This window comes from Mobula birostris, chromosome 6 (genome assembly GCF_030028105.1).
Source record: "Mobula birostris isolate sMobBir1 chromosome 6, sMobBir1.hap1, whole genome shotgun sequence".
NCBI classification, from domain to species: Eukaryota; Metazoa; Chordata; class Chondrichthyes; order Myliobatiformes; family Myliobatidae; genus Mobula; species Mobula birostris.
In genome coordinates, this window is record NC_092375.1 from 135,096,311 (window position 1) to 135,118,562 (window position 22,252).

General features: G+C 44.5%; 1 protein-coding gene across 2 annotated transcripts in view; it reads left to right on the top strand.

The window, feature by feature from the left end:
- Positions 1–1,925: 1,925 nt before the first annotated feature.
- asb18 (ankyrin repeat and SOCS box containing 18) overlaps positions 1,926–22,252 on the top strand; it is a 45,104-nt gene continuing 24,777 nt past the window's right edge. For both annotated transcript variants that reach the window (XR_011886409.1, XM_072261393.1), the window contains exons 1-2: positions 1,926–2,180; positions 18,594–18,861. Coding sequence is in view for 1 of the 2 variants with exons in the window: in XM_072261393.1 (XP_072117494.1) it covers positions 1,937–2,180; positions 18,594–18,861 (512 nt within the window). In the remaining variant the exon portion in view is untranslated. The remainder of the gene's footprint in view (positions 2,181–18,593; positions 18,862–22,252) is intronic.

Sequence of the window (22,252 nt, forward strand, 5' to 3'; positions counted from 1 at the left end):
CAAGTGCCTCCCTGCCTACAGTTCCTTAACTCTGGAGTTTGATTCTTGTCTCACCCAGCTTCCCCAAAGCCAAATCCAGGGTTTAGTCAGGCTCCCTCTTTAGATCTCTCAAAATCTCTTCCTTCGGAAATTCAAAGCTCTTGACGTGGTAAGTTGTTGAATACTATTTCTCACTCCACCAGCAGGTCCTTGGGTAACACTGACTCTGGCTTTAACCAGCAAGATGCAGACACAAGGAACTGCAGAGGCAGGGATCTGGATCATCTGCGCAAGATAACGGACGGTCAACACTTCACATCGAGAGCCTTTATCTAGACTGTTTGGGTTCTGGGTTCTCCGAGCAGAACTTGAGTCCAGGTGAAGTTCATTGTAAAATGGCAACTCTCCATTTCCCTCCGTAGATGCTGCCTGATCTGCATGAGTTCCTCATAAACACAGGAGCTTCCGCGCAGATCCTGGAAATCTGGAGTAACACACACAAAATTCTGCCATTTTGTGTCTGTTCTGCTAAGTTCCTCCAGAGCTTTGTGTTTTAACCAACAAGAAGTCATCAGACCACAACCAGTGTTCAGGTGGGTAAGAGTTTCTTCCCCCAGGCTGTGAGCCTTCTGAACACTCTGGTACCTCCAAGTACACATTACATATGGTGATGGTGGCGTCAGTTAGTCTCGCAAGACCATGGATCTGCGCCTGGAGTGTCCTCTCCAGGGCGCAGGCCTGGACAAGTTGTATGGAAGACTAGCAGTTGCCTATGCAGCAAGTCTCCCATCTCCACGACACCGATGTTGTCCAAGGGAAGGGCAAGGGCCGATACAACTTGGCACCAGTGTCGTCGCAGGAGTTGCCAGAGTGAGGTTGAAGGCAACGTCGGACAGCCTTAGGGACTCCAGCTCCGGATTTGTCCTCAGGGTTTACTCCCGAAGCCTTTCCCATGACTGGGTACGGCCGCAAGGCAGCGGAGGTTTGAAATCAGAGTTTTCCCTCTCTTAGATTGACTGCCTTCCCAGGCTGACGAGCTCCATCTACCCGAAGCACTGGCTTTAAGGCGCCAGGACTCGCCTTCGCCCCTTCTCCTGTCAGTAGAAACAGCTCCGCCAGGCTTAGAGGCTAAGCCACACGAGAAGGCCAGGAATTGGACTTGGTTGTCAGAGGCTATTTGAGGTGCATGCCGTGAGGAGAACTTCTAGGTAGTGGGAGCTTGTCCCCACTACCACTCCTCGGCTTGACGACCTTGGAACCACATTATATATGACAACATCAGTATCAGTAATGCTGTTGTATGTTTAACTATATGTCAAAGTGCACTTTATATCAACTTGTACATCTACAGAATGAACCTGATGAAGGATCTCGGCCCAAAACATCGACTGTTTACTCTTTTCCATTGATGCTGCCTGCCCTGCTGAGTTCCTCCAGCACTTTGTGTGTGTTGCAGTTACAGAATACTTTTTTTTTATCTGTTGGTATTATTTTTGTGTGCTGAATGTGATATGTCCTGTGATTGCACCTTGGTCCCTCAGGAATGTTGTTTTGTTTAGCCGTATACATGCTTACAGTTGCATGGCAATAAACTTGAACTTGTGTTCTGAGTACTAGTATCACTGGACAGCCAGTCCTCAATGGACTGAGCTTAAGCCACACAACAGCACAGTCCATATACTTGATCCGAGGGACAGCCAACTGCAGGTGGGACGATTGAAAAGCAAAATTCACTTGACTGCTATATGTACGTGAATGAAACAAGTCATGCACCCATTCCCAGCACTGCCAATATTGAGATTGTTGCATGACTGCCGACTATTAATAGTGGCACAATGGAGGGTGAGCTCAGTGATACCAGGATATTTATAGCATAACAATAGCCAGTGTCCTTCAGTATAATAGTGGGGAGCCAGTCAAGGCTAAAATAAACTCCAGACACACAGCTCTTCAGGCGATGGACAGAGACCCTGTGAACCGGTCACAGATATTCCTCCACTTTGAACAGAAGCAGCACATCATGCCTTCCCAGGCCGTGAAGCGCCAAGGCCCGGAGACATTCCACCACGCACTGGTGCAGGGAGATCTGGCGCTGCTGAAGTCTATGGTTGGCGAGTACCATGAAGACGTCAACCTGCTGTTCGACATCTGCCATGGTGAGATGGAGTGGCAGGCGAAACCCCTGGCGATCGGCATCTCAGGTACCTGCTGTGCACGGCCATCTTGGCTTTGGAATGGTGGGGTATAAATAGACAACACGGTGAGGGGAAGGGGAAACTGCTTCTGCTCCCTGCCGCTCAGGAGAAATGTCGGCATTATCAGTGGACCACCCATTGTGGAATCCGCCCGGAACCGAACGGGCAATCAGGGAGGCCGGCTTCACTCCTGTGTGGAAAGTTCCCCAGAATACATTGGCTAGGCTGCAGTACTGTGGTTGTGGTAGCGTTGGAGAGTGGGCAGAGGAGAGTCACCTTGACATTGTCTGGAATGAAGGACTGTAGCTATAAGAAGGAACTGGATAGGCTGAGCTTACTCTCACTGGAACACACTGGAGGCTGAGGGGTGGAGTACAAAGGTTTCTAAAATTATGAGGGGCATAGCTGGAGCAGATCAAGTCTGTTTCCTATGGTAGTAGAGTCTAGAACTCGAGAGAACATGTTTAAGGTGGGGGGGGGAGCTTAAAGGAGATCTGAGGAGTAAGTTTTTTCCTTGCAGAGAGTGGTGACTATCTGGCCAGAGCAGCCAGGGGAGATGGTGGAGGCAAGTACAATCACAACGTTGTCTGGGAGCACGGATAGGAAGGGTGTAGAGGGATGTACAGGCAAATAGAATGATGTACTGTGATAGTCTGCGTGCATGGGGAGGGCTGAGAGGGCCTATTTTGTGTGCTGTATGATTCCCGTGTTTTGGAGACATTAGAAATATTGAAAAGACCTTTTGACAGCAAGGAGCTGTCAAACGACCATCAAAAATGGGGAGAGGGGTGTGGCTTTAGAATCAGCTGCCTAAGGTCTGGATACTGCAACAGTCAGATTTGGAGGTCAATCAGTATGCACGGCTGCAAATGGGCTTGCGCTGCCGTGGAATAGTATTTACAAACATGGTCGATGGTGTGTATCGAAATAGTGATATGAAGCAGCCCAGACATGGGTGCAATAAATAAAAGGTAATCACTAAGAAATCCAATACTGATTTTAGGAGAACCAGCTGTACCCAGGCCAGGGGAGGCCATTGATTTTATTCCATGGAGAGTGGTAGAGTCAAAATACCATTACATGAATTGAAGGGAAGTCAGACAGAGAGGGACAGAAGGATAGAGTGAGTGAGGTAAGGAGCATTAGATGACTGTTCTGTGTGCTGCTCACAGTGGGCCATTCTTGTCCTCAGGATATCTCAGTATGCTTCACTGCCTGCGAACCACTCCTGCAGCACAGAACGAATCTCAGGAGAATTGCAGCTATGCTTGTTCACACCAAGCTCCCACAAAAGACCACATGATCCTTGAGGGAAAGATACTGTGCAGAATCTTATTACTTCTAAAATATATGTAGTTTATTCATAAAAGTATATGCAGAAATGCAATACAGTTGGTAGCTATCTCTCTTAAGATTCATTGTAGCGTTAAACCAATGCATCCTACTTGTAAACATGAGAAAGTCTGCAGATGCTGGAAATCCAAAGCAACACACACACACACACACACACACACACACACACACACACACACACACACACACACACACACACACACACACACAAAATGCTGGAGGAACTCAGCAAGTCAGGCATCACCTATGGAAATGAATAAACAGCCTATGTTTCCGGCCTAGACCCTTCTTCAGGATTGAGAAGGAAGGGGGAAGGTGCCTGAACAAAAAAAGTGGGGGAGGGGAGGGGAAGGAGGCTGGCTGGAAGGTGATAGGTGAAGCAAGTGGGTAGGAAAGATCAAGGGCTGGAGAAGAAGGAATCTGATAGGAGAGAAGAGTGGACCATAGGAGGAGGGAACCCAAGGAGAGTGATAGGCAAGTGTGGAGAAGTAAAAGGTCAGAATGGGGAACAGAGGAAGTGGGGGAGGGAGGATTTGTTGACCAGAAGGAGAAATCGATATTCATGCCATCAGGTTGGAGGCTACTCTGATGGAACATAAGGTGTTTCTCCTCTCCCCTGAGGGTGGCCTGATCTTGGCACAAGAGGAGGACATGGACCGACACATCAGAATGAGAATGGGAATTGGAATTAAAATGTTTGGCCACCAGGAAGTCCTGTTTGTGGCAGATGGTGCGGAGGTGCTCGACGAAACAGTCCCTCAATTTACGAAGATTTTCACCGACGTAGGGGAGGCCACATTGAGAGCTCCAGACACAATAGGCAACCCCAGCAGATTTGCAGGTGCAATGTTTCCTCACCTGGAAGGACTGTTTGGAGTCCTGAACTTACAGGGATAAGAGCTAGGAGGGAAATTAGTGGGGAGGGACGAATGGACAAGGGGATCGTGGAGGAAGCGATCCCTGAGGAAAGTGGGGGGGGAAGGCAGAAGGTAAAGGTCATTTTAATGGTAGGATTCATTTGGAGGTGGCAGAAGTTGTGAAGGATCATTTGTTGGATACGGAGACTGACGGGGTGGTAGGTCAGGACAAGAGGAGCTATCACTATTAAGGTGATGGGAAGATGTACGGGAAATAGAGGAGATGCGGGTGAGGGCAACATCAATAATGGACCAAGGGAAACCCCATTATTGAAAGAAGGAGGACATCTCTGATGTCCTGGAATAAAAAGTTACGTTCCGGGAGCACATACAACAGAGGCAAAGACATTGAGAAAAAGGAATAGTATTTTTACAAGAGATAGGATGGAAAGAGGTAACTGTGGGAATCAGTATCTTTATAAAAGATGTCGATTGACAGTTTGTCTGCAGAAATGGAGACAGAGAGATCAAGAAAAGGGAGGGCGGTGTCAGAGATAGACCGAGTGAATTTAAGGGCAGGGTGGAAGTTAGAGGCAAAATTGATAAAATTGTCGAGCTCAGCATGGGTGCATGAAGCAGCACCAATGCAATCATCAATGTAGCAGAGGAAGAGTTGGGTAGAATACCTGGGGAAGGCTTCGAACATGGACTGTCCTACATAGCCAATGGAGAGGCATACATAGCTGGGGCCTTTGCGAGCACAAGTGGCTACCTCTTGAGTTTGGAGAAAGTGGAAGAAGAAATTGTTGAGGGTGAGGATCAGTTCAGCCCGATAGAGGGGGGAGGTGGTGGAAGGGGATTGGTTGGTTCTTTTGTCATTCTATTTGTGATGCATTAACACGACTCACATTTCCTCTGTACCTGCCACCACTATTTCTATTCACACCACCAAACGGTGTGAAGTGTCTGGATTTGGTCACGTATGCCAATGGGACAGACTGAAAGCCCAAAGCAAAAGGCAGACATTTCATAACCAAGTGTTAGAATTTAATAAATGGACAATGCACAGCCAGACAGGACTGTTTAACATCACTGAAAAACAAAGAATAAAATAGGATAGAGTTGAGTTGCCCTGGGTTAAAGCAGAATAAACACAGTTAGGAAGGAAGGTAAGAAGCAGGACCTCAAGGGTAGTTAATCTCGAGATTGCTGCCTGTGCCACGTGACAGTGAGGACAGGAATAGAATGTGGTGGCAGTTAAATGCGTGGCTGAAGAATAGGAGCGGGGGAAAGGATTCAGATTTCTGGATAATTGGGATCTCTTCTGGGAAAGGTGTGACCTGTACAAAATGGATGGGTTGCACTTGAATCCAAGGGAGACTAATATTCTTGTGGGCAGATTTACTGGAGCTGTTGGGAGAGGTTTAAACTGTTGGGAGCGGTTAAATATGGCAGGGGAATGGGAACCAGTATGATAGAGCTGAGTATGAGCCAGCAGGTTTACAAGTAGATGATAGGTGTAACTTGAATATAAGGAAAGACAAGCCAATAATTGGGTACAAGTTCAGACACAGCAAAGATTTAAATTGTACCAAGGGTGAAAAATGCAGGACTTAAATGTGCGTAGCATTTGGAGTAAGGTGGACAAACTCGTGGCCCAATTAGAGATTGGTCGGTATGACTTTGTGGGCATCACTGAGTCATGGCTGAAAGAAGGCCGTAGTTGGGAACATAACATCAAAGGATATACTTGGTATTGAGAGGACAGGCAAGAAGGCAAAGACAGTTGTGTGACTCATTTGGGAAGAGGTGGAATTACATCTTCAGAAAGAGTTGACACAGAGTCCGAGAATGTTGAATCTTTGTGGGTGGAGTACTGCAAGGATAAAAAAGCCATTGTGGTAATCATATATAGACCCCTAAATCATAGCCAAGACGTGGAGTTGAGGCTGCAAAGGGAGCTGGAAAAGGCATGTAATAAGGGTAATGGCACAATAGTATTGGGGGACTTCAATATGTAAGGGGATTAGGAAAATCAGGTTGGTGTCGGATCACAAGAGAGGGAATTTGTTGAATGGCTATGAAATGGCTTTTTAGAGCAGCTCGTGCTTGAGGAAAGGTTATCTTAGATTGGGTGTTGTGTAATAACCCAGATCTTATTAGAGAGCTTAATGTAGAGGAACTCTTAGAAGGCAGTAATCATAATATGATTTTCATGCTGAAATTTGAGAGGGACAAGCATAACTCACATGTTACAGAGGTATGAGAGAGGAGCTTGCCCAAGTGGATTGGAGGGGGATACTGACGGGGGTGAGGGCAGAGCAGAGATGGCTGAAGTTCCTGGGAATAATTCATAAGACACAGGATATGTATGTCCCACAAAAGAAATTGTTCTCAAAAGGCAGGGACAGGCCATCATGGCTGATAAGGGAAGTTAAGGACAGCATAAAAGCAAAGGAAAGGGCATCTAAGGTAGCAAAAGTGAGTGGGAAGTTGGATGATTGGGAAGCTTTTAAAATCCAACAAAAGGCAACTAAAAAGGCTATAAGAAAGGAAAAGATGAAATATGAGGGCAAACTAAACAATAATATAAAGCAGGATACTAAAAGTTTTTTGAGTTATATAAAGAGTAAAAGGAAGGTGAGAGTTGATATTGGACAACTAAAAAATGATACTGGTGAGGTAATAATGGGGGGCAAAGAAATGGCAGATGAACTTAATGGGTACTTTGCATCTGTCTTCTCTGTGGAAGAGAAGCAGTGTGCCAGAGGTCCGTAAGTGTCAGGGAGCAGGAGTGAGTAGCATTGCTATTACAAAGGAAAAATGTGCTAGGCAAACTGAAAATTCTTAAGGTGGATATGTCACCTAGATCAGATGGACTACATCACAGGATCCTGAGAGAGGCTGCTGAAGAGATAATGGATACGTCAGTCATGATCTTTCAAGAATCTTTGGATTCTGGCATGGTCCCAGAGGACTGGAAGATTGTAAATGTCACTCCACTATTTAAGAAGGGAGGAAGCAAAAGATAGGAAATTATAGGCCAGTTAGTCTAACCTCAGTGGTTGGGAAAGTGTTGGATGAAGATTTGGGGTACTTGGAGACTAATGATAAAATAAGTCAAAGTCAGCATGGTTTCTGTAAAGAGAAATCTTGCCTGACAAATCTGTTAGTTCTTTGAGGAAATAACAAGCAGGGTGGACAAAGGAGAGACAGTGGATGTCATTTACTTGGATTTTCAGAAAGCATTTGATAAGGTGCCAAACATGAGGCCGCTTAACAAAATAAAACCCTATGGTGTTACAGGAAAGATACTGGAATGACTGACAGGCATGAGGCATCGAGTGGGAATAAAGGGGACCTTTTCTGGTTGGTTGTCAGTGACTAGTGGTGTTCCTCGGGGGGCAGTATTGGGACCGCTACTTTTCACATTGTTTGTCAATGATTTAGATAATGGAATTGATGGCTTTGTGGCAAAGTTTGCGTATGATACAAAGATAGGTGGAAGGGTAGATAGTGCTGAGGAAGCAATGCGATTGCAGCAGGACTAAAATAAAAATGACAGGTGGAATTCAGTGTTGGAAAATGTATAATGCATTTTGGTAAAAGGAACAATAGTATGGACTATTAACTAAATGGAGAGAAGGTTCAAACATCAGAGGTGCAGAGGGACTTTGGAGTCCTTGTGCAAGACTCCCAGAAGGTTATTTACAGGTTGAGTCTGTAGTAAAGAAGGCAAATGCAATGTTGGCATTTGTTTCAAGGGGAATAGAATATTAAAGCAGGAAGATAATGCTGAGCCATTATAACACACTAGTCAGGCCACACTTGGAGTATTGTCAATGGTTTTGGGCCCCATATCTCAGAAAGGATGTGTTGTCTTGGAGAGTGTCCAGGGGAGGTTCACAGGATGACTCCGGGAATGAAGGAATTAACATATGAGGAATGTTTGGCAGTTTTGGGCCTGTACTCAATGGAATTTAGAAGAATGTGGGGGGGTGGGGGTGATCTCATTGATACTGGATGTTGAAAGAACTAGATAGGGTGGATGTGGAGATGATGCTTCCTGTGGTGGAGGTATCCAGAACTAGAGGGCACAGCCTCAAAATTGAGGGATGACCTTTTAGAACAGAGGTAAGAAGGATTTTTTTTAGCCAGGGAGTAGCAAATCCGTGGAATACTCTGCCACAAATTGTGATGGAGGCCAAGTCCGTGGGTATATTTAAGGTGGAAGTTGATAGTCTCCTGATGGTCAGGGCATCAAAGGATATGGCGAGAAGGCAGGTGTATGGGGTTGAGTGGGATCTGGGATCAGCCATGGTGGAATGGCGGAGCAGACTCGATGGGCTGAATGGCCTAATTCTGCTCCTATGTCTCATGGTCTTATGGTTTTTTAACTTTAACCTTAGACTTCCTTTAAGTAGTGCATTGAAATAAGAATTAGGTACTTCTGCAATAGGAAAGTAAGGAGGAAGGCATAACCTCCTGTTGAATGACTGCTCTAAAAACTTCTGTCTCATCTTGGGCTTTCCCACATGTTAATCCTTTCAACTCTCCTGCTGACTATGCCAAGTTCTTAGATCTGCTAGTAATGTTATCGAGGAAGTCTTCAGAGGTCAAGAATGAGGCACCAGTCTTGTGGTTACTTGCCGTTGCTCGTTGTTACTTTCTGTTACAGACTGATACAGTCTCACCCGAACCTCTGATAACCATCTAATATATTGGCAGTAACCATAAGATTATCCTTCATTCTTGACTTCTAAAAAACCTTCCGGATAACATCATCTCTAAATCTAACAGAAGGGATACCATGAAATAGTTGTAATGACAACAAGTACAAGTTAAGAACATTAACATGCAACTGTATTTTTCACACATAAAAGCAAACATTTATCTGATGTTGAGCCAATGCCCTCACAATGGTTTCTATTGTATTACACAGAAAACTCAAGAGTTAGTCATGCTGTCAAGAGACTATATCCAAATGATTACCTTCAGAGCATTTCATTTTCACTGATAGGATAAGAGCAAACTATCCGTTCATAGGATACTTTAGAAAAGGATAAATTTATTTCTGCAGATTTGAAGTAATGTTTTTGAAGTTCATTCTGAGGACTGTAGAGGGAGCACACAGCACATTGAATCAGCATGAGTGGAATAGAGCAAATATATTAGCTGCAAATGGGATAGGAAGTCACACAGCACAGAAACAGACCCTTCTGCCCTTCGAGTCTGCACCAATCATCGAGCACTCATTTATACTAATCCCAGTTTAATCTTGGGGCTGCCGGGTAGTGTGGTAGTTAGCATAACAGCACCGGTGCTCCGGGTTCAATTCCGCTACTCTCGGTAGGGAAGCTCTACGTCCTTCCTGTGACTGTGTGGGCTTGCTCCGGGTTCTCTGGTTGCCTCCTACGTACTAAGGACGTACGGGTGAGTAGGTTAATTGGTCACATAGGGGTAATTGCATGACACAGGCTCACAAAATCATCTGCAGATGCTGGGGTCAAAGCAACACAACACGCTGGAGGAACTCAGCAGGTCGGGCAGCATCGGTGGAAAAGATCGGTCGACGTTTCGGGCCGAGACCCTTCGTCATGACTGAAGAGGGAGGGGGCAGGGGCCCTATAAAGAAGGTGGGGGGAGGGTGGGAAGGAGAAGGCTGGTAGGTTCCAGGTGAAAAACCAGTAAGGGGAAAGATAAAGGGGTGGGGGAGGGGAGGCAGGGAGGTGATAAGCAGGAAAGGTGAAGAAAGAATAGGGGAAAACACAATGGGTAGTAGAAGGAGGCGGAACCATGAGGGAGGTGATAGGCAGCTGGGGGAGGGGGCAGGGTGAAACTGGGATGGGGGAAGGGAGGGGGAGGGAATTACCGGAAGTTGGAGAATTCAATGTTCATACCAAGGGGCTCGTGGGGTGGAAGGGCATGTTACCACGCTGTATCTTGAATTTAAAAAATCATCCCACATTCACATCACTCCCCCCCCCCCAAGATTCCACCACTCACGTACAATAGCCAATTAACCAACTAACCTGCACTTCTTTGGGATGTGGAAGGAAAGCGGAGCTCCCAGGGTCACAGAGAAGACGTGCAAACTCCCCACAGACTGCACTGGAAGTCAGGGCTAAACCGGGGTTACTGGAGGCGTGAGGTAGAGGCTTTACTGGCTGCACTGCTGTGTGAGCCTAGTGGAGATATCTGATCTTTAATCTATCAAAGCTACGTTCACAGTCAGCAATGCCCAGATCTCTGTGATGATATGCTCAGGTACACTGCTGAGCTCCAGCTCCAATGCACATCCATAAGACCACAAGACATAGGAGCAGAGTTAGGCCATTCAGCCCATCGAGTCTGTTCCTCCATTCCATCATTTAGATCTTAGTTTGCCCCTGTGGTACAATGTAACTCTTTGCTCTGTCTGCACTTGTGCCCAATCATCGGTTTCTCCTTCCTTACATTCATGCTACACCCATCAACTACCTGCTGGCTCATCCTCAGCTCTATCATCCTGATTCCCAACCCCCTGCGCATATTAGGTTAAACCAGTCCCAACAGCTCTAGCAAATCTGCCCATTTTGCGATTATGCTTCTTTGTCACCTGTGTTGGCTTCCATGTTTTCTACAGCACGCAGTGACTGCACCTTTGAAGCACTTCACTAGCTGCAAAGTCATAGGCACACAGCTCATAAACAGGCCTTTCAGCCCATCATACCAGTTCTGACCCATCCGCACAAACACAAGGAAGTCTGCAGATGCTGGGAATCCTAGCAGCACACACAAAGTGCTGGAGGAACTCAGCACGTCAAGCAGCATCCATGGAAAAGAGTAGACAATCACTGTTCTGTGCCAAGGCCCTCCATCTATCTGTACCAATTCCAATGACCAGCACCTGATCCATAGCCTTCTATGCCTTGTTCCAGGTGATTCTTAAATGTTTCTGTGCTGTAGTTTCTATGGTTTCTATGGTTGTGAGAGTCTCTGTCTCCACTACCTTCTTCGCCAGTGCATTCCATATTCCAACCAACCTCTGGCTGAATAAAAATCTTCTGCAGATCCCTTCTAAATCTATTACTTCTCACCTTAATCTCATGTCTCCTGATCTTAGATAACTAAGTCATGGGGGACAGTGTCTTACCATCAGCTCCTGTCTTTGCATCTCATAATTTTTCACACCTCCACCAACAGCAAGCCTAGCCAGTCCAGTCTCTCTTCATAACTGAAGATCTCTCTCAATCCCAGGCACCATCCTGATCCAAATGGGATGGTCTATTGCCAAATCTAACCAGAGTGGAAAATACATTAAGCTAGAACTTTGTTTGATTCACAGTATTCTTTCCAACGCTGGTGTCCACAGGCATTTTTAATCAAAAAAAATTGCTGTCTTGAGGCAGTAGTACAGTGTGATACATAAACAAATGTCTAAAAAATAAATAATTACAGTAAGTAGTGCAAAAAAGGCAAAAAGAGAGGTAGTTCTCATGGGTTCATGGTCCATTCAGAAATATGATGGCAGCTGTACAGTGATGGACATTAAAAATTGCTATAATTTACAGTAGGAGACCAAATTAACTAAATAGTACAAAAGAGGAATAGTGATATGGCATTCAAGAGTTTACAGACCATTCACAAATCTGATGGCGGAGGGAAAGAATCTGTTCCTAAAACATTGAGTGTGTGTCTTCCACCTCCTGTACCTCCTCCCTGATAGTAGCAATGAGAAGAGGGCATGTTCTAGGTGACGAGTGTCCCTTACAATGGATGCCACCTTTTTGATGCATTGTTTTTTGAAGAAGTCCTCGATCATGGGAAGGACTGGATGGGGAAACGTGCGTCTACAAGGAGCAGTTGCTGGAAGAAGAAACCTAGTGCTGTCCCTGTGGCACCGTGACTTGCTGATACACCAGATAACATCACCCAACACAAGAATACATTCTTCTTTCCACAATATACACCATAATAAACTTTACAGCAAGCAGTCTGTTGTGGTGTTAAATTACACCCTAATTAATTTACTTAAAATTGGAGAGAGCCCTAGGGCTCCTCACCATAATAATTAAAAAGTGTTCTTAATAATGAGCTGGAGGATTATCAGACGCAGACATTTACAATATTCCTGGTGTGTTTAATTACTGTTAGTGTTCACTACCCTATTTTTATCAGAGAGGCAGCAGATTGTCCCATTCACAAACCTCACTGATGTTAGACAGGAAATAGCATAACCATGGCTGTAGAGCATGTGGTGGTTGTCCATCCTGTCCTACAATGACAGGAAACCTGTTTTTAAAGTGGAAGAGCCGTTGTACTGGGGCAGTTCCACCCTCTTGCCATCAGAAGTCTAGGTCTAGTGGTATGAACAAGCGTCGCAAACTGGGCGCTTTCTTGGTTGCAGTGGATGTCCCTGATGGCTTCTGTGCCTTTCATGCCCTTTGCCCCCCACGGAGCACTGCAGAACCTCCTTCCTGGCCGTTCAGTCTCACCATAGATCTCATCCGTCCCGTCCACCGAAGCTGGCTTTGCATGCGAGGACAGGCACGTCCCTTTCTCACTGGGGTACGAGGCTGCTGGCTATCCCCTCACCTGGTTCAGCCCACCTGTCGGAGTGGTGTACCGGGGTGTGGCCACTGTCTCACGCAAACAGTTATTTACAGCCACAGGTGAGAGCCGAGTGTCCGGTGGGGACGGAAGGGGAGTGAGCTTCCCCGAATGGATACGACAAGCCCCTACGCCAGAGGTGCTACCCCTCCCTGGATATCGCAGACACTCCAGCCATAGGACATGATGTGAGCTTAAACATCCAGTGGTTATGGGAATATTTACATGGGAATAGGTGCTGCCTGCCCCATCACACCACAGACCTAGCACCTCTTCAAAGGAAAAGTGATGATGGATGATGTGGTTATGATTGGAGGAGCCAGCTGAAAGTTTTGAAACCAAGACCATAAGATTTTTGTTGCTAAGGGTATTGTAAGTCATGGGACCAAACATGGCAGGCAGAGTTAAGGCACAAATCAACGGTGGGAGTCAGATTCGGATTTATTCATCACATGGACATCAAAACATACAGCAAAATAAATTGAATTGACTTTATTACTTACATCCTTCATATACACGAGGAGTAAAATTCTTTACATTACGTATCTGTTCAAATGTGCAATGTGCAACTTATAGTAATTTATAATAAAACTATGTACAACAGGACAGTCAATATAACATAGAAATACAGTTGCGTCAGCATGAATTAAGCAGTCTGATGGCCTGGTGGAAGAAGCTGTCCCGGAGCCTGTTGGTCCTGGCGTTTATGCTGTGGTATCGTTTCCCGGATGATAGCAGCTGGAACAGCTTGTGGTTGGGGTGACTCGGGTCCCCAATGATCCTTCAAGCCCTTTTTACACACCTGTCTTTGTAAATGTCCTGAATCTTGGGAAGTTCACATCTACAGATATGCTGGGCTGTCCGCACCACTCTCTGCAGAGTCCTGCGATTGAGGGAGGTACAGTTCCCATACCAGGCAGTGATACAGCCTGTCAGGATGCTCTCAATTGTGCCTCTATAGAAAATTCTTAAGATTTGGGGGCCCATACTAAACTTCTTCAACCATCTGAGGTGAAAGAGGCACTGTTGTGCTTTTTTCACCACACAGCCGGTATGTACAGACCACGTGAGGTCTTCGGTGATGTTTATGCCGAGGAACTTAAAGCTGTTCACCCTGTCAACCCCAAATCCATTGATATCAATAGGGATTAGCCTGTCTTTATTCCTCTTGTAGTCCACAACCAGCTCCTTTGTTTTTGCGACGTTGAGGAAGAGGTTGTTTTCTTGACACCACTGTATCAGGGTGATGACTTCTTCTCTGTAGGCTGCCTCATTATCACTTGAGATTAGGCCAATCAATGTAGTGAATTGCATTGTTTGCACTAACAACCAACATACCCATGCATTTGCTGGGGACAGCCCACAAGTGTTACAACACGTTACAGTGCCAACATGCCATACTCGCACAACCTTCCGAGTGAAGAGCTCCCCCCCACTCCGGGTTTCCCCTAATATTTCACCTTTCACCCTTATCCTACGACCTCTGATATACTTACACCGACTGTGTGTGACCTGGGGCTTGGATAAGTCAGTAGAGAGTGCCGGAGAGCTACACCGTACACCCTGGTGAGTGGAACTGCAGGGGTATGCATCTTAGGATAAGGACAAGGCAATGGAAGGCGTGGACGGTGCATCATGGTGACATATTGTTGGTGGGCCTTGCATAGTGAGGCTGACACTCCCTCTCTTTCATGACACCAGCACGTAAGTGACATCACAAACAAAGCACGACAGCTCCTCTACCTTCTGAAAAGTCTGTGTACATTCAACAGTCCTGGGTATGACTCCAAACTGCAACTGGTGATGAGGCTCTGATTGGGGACTTTCAGAGCTTTGGGGAAAGTGGAGTTACCCCTTAGTCATTCATTGCTCCCAGGGCCACTCTGACCCAGAACGGCAGCACCTGCAAGGGTTCCTGCTCAGGATACGAGCGAAGGCTAACGGCAGATCCGGCAGGTTCAGTAACTGAACTTATGACGGAGAAGGCGGATGAGCTATGACCTCAAATGTCAACAGCTATAGTACAGACCGATGAACATTCGGGAAGGGAAATAGCGATTTCTTTAGTTCGCCCAACGGTAGGCAATAGCAAACCACCATTGCAATTTGCTAAGAAAACCATGGTCAAACTCACAAAATGTATCACACAACAACAGCGTCAAGAGGATCTTCAAGACAACTCTGAAGATGCTTCGCTTGGTGGGGTTGATTCTGGGCAGCAGGGGATCCCTGACCGTCATCAAGCTACTGCTCATAAAATTAAAGTAACACAAAAGAAAATTATTGCCACTTGGAATGTAAGAACCCTATATCAAGCAGGAAGATTGAACAATGTGATAAATGAAATGGAAAGACTAAAGATTAACATCATGGGAATTAACGAAGTTCGTTGGATAGGTGTTGGAACATGTCAGAATAGAAAGAAAACACTAGTTTATTCTTGTGGAACATCCCATACTAATGGAGTAGGAATTCTTATGGACAAAAACATGGCAAAGAGTGTTTTAGGACATTGGGCAGTATCAGAAAGAATGCTCCTTGTTAGATTCAGAGGACAACCATTTGATTTAGCAATTATACAGGTATATGCACCAACAACAGAGGGAACAAATGAGGATATAGATAAATTCTATGAGGAGCTTGAACAAGCAAAGAATGGATGCAAATCTCAAGATATTGTTATTGTCATGGGAGATCTAAATACTAAAATAGGACAAGGTGCTGATGGAAATACCATAGGAAAATTTGGACTACGGGAAAGAAATGACAGAGGTGAGAAATGGGTAGAATGGTGCAAGATGAATAATCAGGTCATTATGAATACCTACTTTAAAAACCATCCATGAGGCTTGTGGACCTGGAACAGTCCAGGTGATAACACCAGAAATCAAATTGACTTTATTACTATAAACCAAAGATTTAGAAACTCAGTGACTCAATGCAAAACATATCCAGGTGCAGACTGTAATAGTGACCATAACCCACCCCATAGTATGTCATGTAAAAGTAAAACTTAAAAAACTAAAGAAGCAAAAACCTGAACCTTGACTACTTGCAATTAAAGAAGAAAACTTAAGACAAAAATTTACAATTGAAGTAAGGAATAGATTTCAAAGTCTAGAAATAGAATCTGTTGAAGATGATAGAAATCATGTAGAAATGAAATTTTAACTCTCTAAAAGATGCCTTGGTAGAATCAGCGAAGTCAGTGATTCCTAAAAAAGAAAAAAACACAAAGAATAAATGGATGACAGATGAAATCAAAAATCTAATGGAAGAAAGGAGACGGAAGAAAGCAAATCCTATAGAATATAAGTCCTTAGATTAAAAAGTAAAAAGCTTATGTCAAAAAGCCAAAGAATAATGGTTAAACCAGGAATGTGAGCAAACAGAAAGAATACCTATTACTGATCCAAAAAGGTTACATCGACAAATGAAGAATACCACTGGTAAAAAAAGCTCCTCTGTCCTTCAGGTGGATGTTTGAAAGCAAAGGACAGTACCATTATCGTGGAAAAAGATGAGATTATGAACAGATGGACTGAGTACACTCAAGTATTGTTTGAAGATGATCAAGGCGAAAAACCAGAAATTAAGAAAAACATTGAAGGCCCAAGTATTTTAAAATCTGAAGTTCATAATGCAATAAATAAGATGAAGAAAGGAAAGGTTGCAGGTCCTGATGAATTAGTAATAGAAAAAATTATTGCCCTTGAAGATTATGGAATTGAAAAACTTACTGATTTAATCAATGACATTTATGAGACTGGAATAATACCAGAAGAGATGAAAAAAATCAGTATTTATCACTCTTCCTAAGAAAGCTGGACCAATAGAATGTGAATTACATAGGACCATAAGTTTAATGAGTCAAATCACTAAGATACTTCTAAGAATTTTGATGACAAGAGCTAAAAGAAAGATACAAGCTGAAATAGGCAAAGGACAATGTGGTTTTGTGAAAGAGAAAGGTACAAGAAACATGATATTGATGTTAAGGATGCTATTAGAACTAGCTATTCAAGTGCAAAAAGATTTGTTTGTTTTATCGACTACACAAAAGCATTTGATAAAGTGAAGCACAATAAGTTATTTGAAATATTACAGAAAACTCTAGATCTAGATTCGAAAGACCTCTGCCTAATCAGAAATCTATACTGGGAACAAACTGCTGCTGTAAGAATAGATGGAGAAGTGAGTCAGTTTACAAAAATCAAGAGAGGCGTTAGACAAGGGTGTGTTTTCTCCCCTGATTTATTTAATGTGTACAGTGAAACAATACTACAAAAAATAAGAGATATCTTGGGAATCAAAGTTGGCAGTGAAAACATCAATAATTTCAGATATGCAGATGACACTGTGTTAATTGCAAGTACGGAGGAAGAACTACAAAACTTAATTGATATAATTGTTGAAGAAAGTGCAAAAATTGGTCTATCAATTGCAAAAAGACAGAATGTATGGTGATATCCAAAAAGAAGGAGAATCCTATCTGCAGGCTGAGAATAAACAGGGAAGACATAAAACAAGTACAAAACTTTCGCTACTTAGGAAGCTGGGTGACATCAGATGGCAGGTATGACTTGGACATCAAAAGAAGAATAGGGATGGCAAAAGACACCTTTACGAGAATTAAGAGTATACTGACCAATACTAAACTAGGCATGACAACCCACCTCAGAGTACTGAAGTGTTACGTTTATCCAGTTATGTTATATGGCTCAGAACGTTGGACAATATCTAGTAACATGAGGAAACGAATTGTAGCAGCGGAGATGTGGTTTTTGAGGAGGATGCAAGAATATCATGGACGAAACGAATATCTAACGAGGATGTCATGAACAGAGCAAGCACAAAAAGAGAAATAATGTATGAGATCATGAAAAGGCAACGTAACTTCATTGGGCATGTGATTAGGAAAGAGGAGTTAGAATGCACAGTAATTATGGGAAAGATTGAAGGGAAGAAAGCAAGAGGAAGACAAATGATGATGGAGACAGCAGCCAGAGAATTGGAAATGAATACCAATGAATTGATCCACTTGACCCGAAACAGGAGTGTGTGGGCCATGGCAGTCAAAGCTCAAACTGGGCAGGGCACCTGATGATGATGACGATGATGATGATGATGTAGATTCAACATGTCATCTGAATCTTTGACAGACTTCCATAGATGCACAGTGGAGAGTATCCTGACTGGTTGCAACACCAATGCCTAGGAATTGGGAAAGTCTACAAAAAATGTTCGATACATCACAGACAAAGCCCTCCCCATCATTGAGCACATTTTCAAGGAAAGCGCGCCACAAGGAAGCAGCATCCGTCATCAAGGGCCCCCAACATCCAGGCCATGATCTCTTCTTGCAACTGCTATTGGTCAGGGGACACAGAAGCTTTAGATCTCACATCACCACATTCAGCAACAGTAATTGCCATCAATTTGTCTTCTTTGGCACCTTGCTTGTTTGTCCATCTTTGTTTACGTATGGTTTTTCATAAATTCCATTGAACTTAATTTCCTGTAAATGCCAATAAGAAAATGAATCTCAATGTAGTATATGGTGATATATATGTATGTAGTTTGGTAATAAACGTACTTTGAAATTTGACCACTGCAGGACTCTGGTCTCTGGAGTACAAGCGCGAGCTGACCAGCCCCCTGTGCATCGCAGCGAGCCGCGGCTACACCAGCTGCCTCCAGTATTTGCTCCAGCGCGGAGCGAAGCCCAACCTGATTCCGGGAAGCAGGAGCCCCCTACACCTGGCCTGCGCCAACGCCTACGCTGACTGCACGGAGCTGCTGCTCGAGTATGGAGCAAACCCAAGGCTGCAGACGGAGGATGGAATGGGCCCCCTGCACCTCTGCGACTCCCCTCAGTCCTTTTGGTGAGTGACGACTAACAGTGCCTGGTACCGTCAGCTTAACAGGTGGAGGCACGGAGTGCCTTGAAAGGACAAATCCATGTAGAACATTAAATATCCCTGATATATCTGCCTCTACTGCCAACCCAACAGTGTGTTGCGTGCACTCCCTGGGTAAAACACCGACATCTGACTTCCCCTCTATACTTTCCTCCAATCAACTTAAGATTATGCTTTTTTCATTTTAGCCATTTCTGTCCTGGGGTAAAGTCTCTGACTGTCCACTCTGTTCATGCTTCTTATCATCTTGTACACAGTTATCAAGTCACCTCTTATACTCCTTTGCTTCAAAGAGAAGGGCCTGAGTTCGTTCAAAGGCCTGGGCAAGGTTGTATGGAAGACCGGCAGTTGCCCATGCTACAAGTCTCCCCTCTCCATGCCACCGATGTTGTCCAAGGGAAGGGCACTGGGGCCGATACAACTTGGCACTGGTGTCGTTGCAGAGCAATGTGTGGTTAAGTGCCTTGCTCAAAGACACAGCACACTGCCTCAGCCAAGGCTCGAACTAGCAACCTTCAGATCACTAGATGAACGCCTTAACCACTTGGCCACGCACCAACACTAAAGCTTCCGTATCCTTTCAATAATGAGGTGACCAGAACTGAACACAATGCTCAAAGTGAGGTCCAACCAGGGTTTCACAGAGCTGTAGCATTACCTCACGGCTCTTGAACTCAATCCCTTGACCTATGAAGGCCAACACACCACATGCCTTCTTAACCACCCTATTAATTTGAGCTGCAACCGTGAGAGAACTATGGACCTGGACTTCAAGATCCCTCCTTTCCTCCACACTGCCAAGAATCCTGCCATTAACCCCATGCTCTGCCCTCAAGTTTGACCTTCCAAAGTGAATCTCTTCATACTTTTCTGCGTTAAACTCTGTCTGCCACTTCCCAGCCCTGAATCCTAGCAACATCCAGTTGTAACCTATGACAACCTTCTATACTATCCTCAACACCACCAACCATAGTGACTTCCACAACCTCTAGACAACCAGAGCTTCCTTTAGTCTTGGACACTCTTCAGATGTAGCTAATGTTGTAAATTAGGAAATAAGAAATAAGACAATATAAACAAAAAAAAAATTAAAAACATGGGAGCACGAGACAACCTTCAGTCCTGCTACATCATTCAGGATCCCTCCACACAGACCCTCAGGCTCAACAGTCTCTCATCTTGATGCTGTCTGTATCTAAATATTTATCTGTCTCCTTCTTAAGTATATTCAGTGATGCTACAGCCCTCTGAGGTGGAGAATTCCACTGTTTCAGTGAAGACACTTCTCATCTCAGTCCTGAAGTTCTTTCCTGTAACCAAAGGTGCTGACACTTGACTCTAGACTCCCCAATCAAGAGGAAAGTTCTCCCGCGTGCAGCCTGCTGAGCAGTGCCAGAATCATGTAGGTTTCCACGAGATCCCATCCTATTTGTCCACTCTCTTGTGAATAGAAGCATAGTGAACCCATTTCTCCTCGTACAGTAGTTCTATCATTCCCGGAATTCATTTGGTGAATGTCTGTTGCACTCCCTCCATGCAGGTACTTTTTAGATGAGAAGAAAGATATGCAATGTATTGTCTCCTGTATAATTGTAGCAAGACTTCCTCTTGCAATGAAAACTAACATAGTACAGTATTTGCCTTCACTGCCTGATACCCCTGCATTTTTGCTTTCAACAACAGGTGTATAAGAGTACTTAGTCCCTTTGTAAAGTTACACCTCTCACTTTATTTAGAGATACAGTACAGTAACAGACCCTTACAACCCAATGAGCTCATGCCACCCAACGTGACCGATTAACCTACTAACCCATACATCTTTGGAATGTGGGAGGAAACTGGAGCACCCAGTGGAAACCCACAGGTAACAGAAAATATACAAACACCTGACAGACAGCGGCAGAACTGAACCAGGGTCGCTGGCACTTTAATAGCATTACGTTAATAACTACACTACCATGCTGTCCATATTAACACCATTTAAATCAAATGCTGCCTTCCAGTTTCTCTGACAAAAACAGATCTCTTCACATGTATCCATGTTATACATACCCATGTAATGCAACCATGGTTTTGCCCAGTCACTCAACCCATCTAAGTCACCTTGCAGTCTCCATTCCTCTTCACCAGCCAGTTTTCAGTTATTGTCAAGCTTCACTGTGTTACCTTCTGTTCGCTCATCCAAATTATTGGTATTGTGCATAGCTGAGGTACCAGCACTAATTTCTACAGTGTCTTACTAGTTACTCCCCTGCCATGCCAAAAATGACCCAAGTATTCCTGTCTGTCAATCGAATTTTCAATCCATTCTAATTCTTTATTCCCTTTACCATGCACTTTAATTTTGGATGCTAAATATTCATTAAAGGCTTTCTGAAAATCCAAGTACAACTCTGGTTTTCTCTTATTTACTCTACTAAATACAACCTAAAAATCTTCAGTAACTTTGTCAAAAGCGATTGCCCTTCCAGAAACCCAGGCTGACTTTATTAAATCTCATTGACGTCTTCTGACGTCCTGTCACCTCATCCTTTACAATAGCCTCTGGCATTTTCCCCACTCCTGCTGTGAGAATGACCAGAGTTTCCTGCTTTCCCTCGTGTTTCTTTTTGTTTTAAATGATACGGTTATAATTCACCCTCCACTCTGTGAAATTATCCCATAATCCATGGGGTTCTGGAAAATGATAACCGATACATCCATGATGTAGTTTAAAAGAATGAGGAGTGATCTTATCGAAACGTATCATACACTTGATGCTTGACAGAGTGGATTTTAAGATCTTTTGGGGATCAGGGGAATGTCAAGTGAGGAGACGTAGTTATGAGATTAAGGATCAGTTATTTACTGTGTGTCAAATGGTTGATGTGACCTGTCTAGTGTGGTAGTGCAGTGGGTAGTGCCTGTCGCTCTCACTTTCAGCTTCCACCGCTGGCTAGCGGTCTTGCGAAAAGGAGAGCTGAATGTGTAAGTCTCTCTCTGCTGATACATAGCCTCTCCAGCAGCCTCGTGTAGTGCATCCTGGCTGGCAACACATGAAAACTGAACTCCATTTGGACTTGGGCTGAACTACAGAGGACGTGGAGGAGGTCTGGCCCCTGCACACGTAGCACGCAGGCCCACCGGCGTGTGGACGTGTGGTCGTGAACCAGATCCACAGCTTCAGATAAATAGCCCCACTGCCTTGTGGGCAGCCCCGGGCAAGACAAAGGCTACGAGAGTAAACCCAGACAGCAGAGTGGAGCTCCTAAGACGCCTGGATGTCTCTGAACATCTTTCCAGCAGCTCCTGCAGCCAAGCTGGTGCCAAACATACTGCTTTTTTTTCCTTTGTACCACACCAGTGAGTCCAGGAG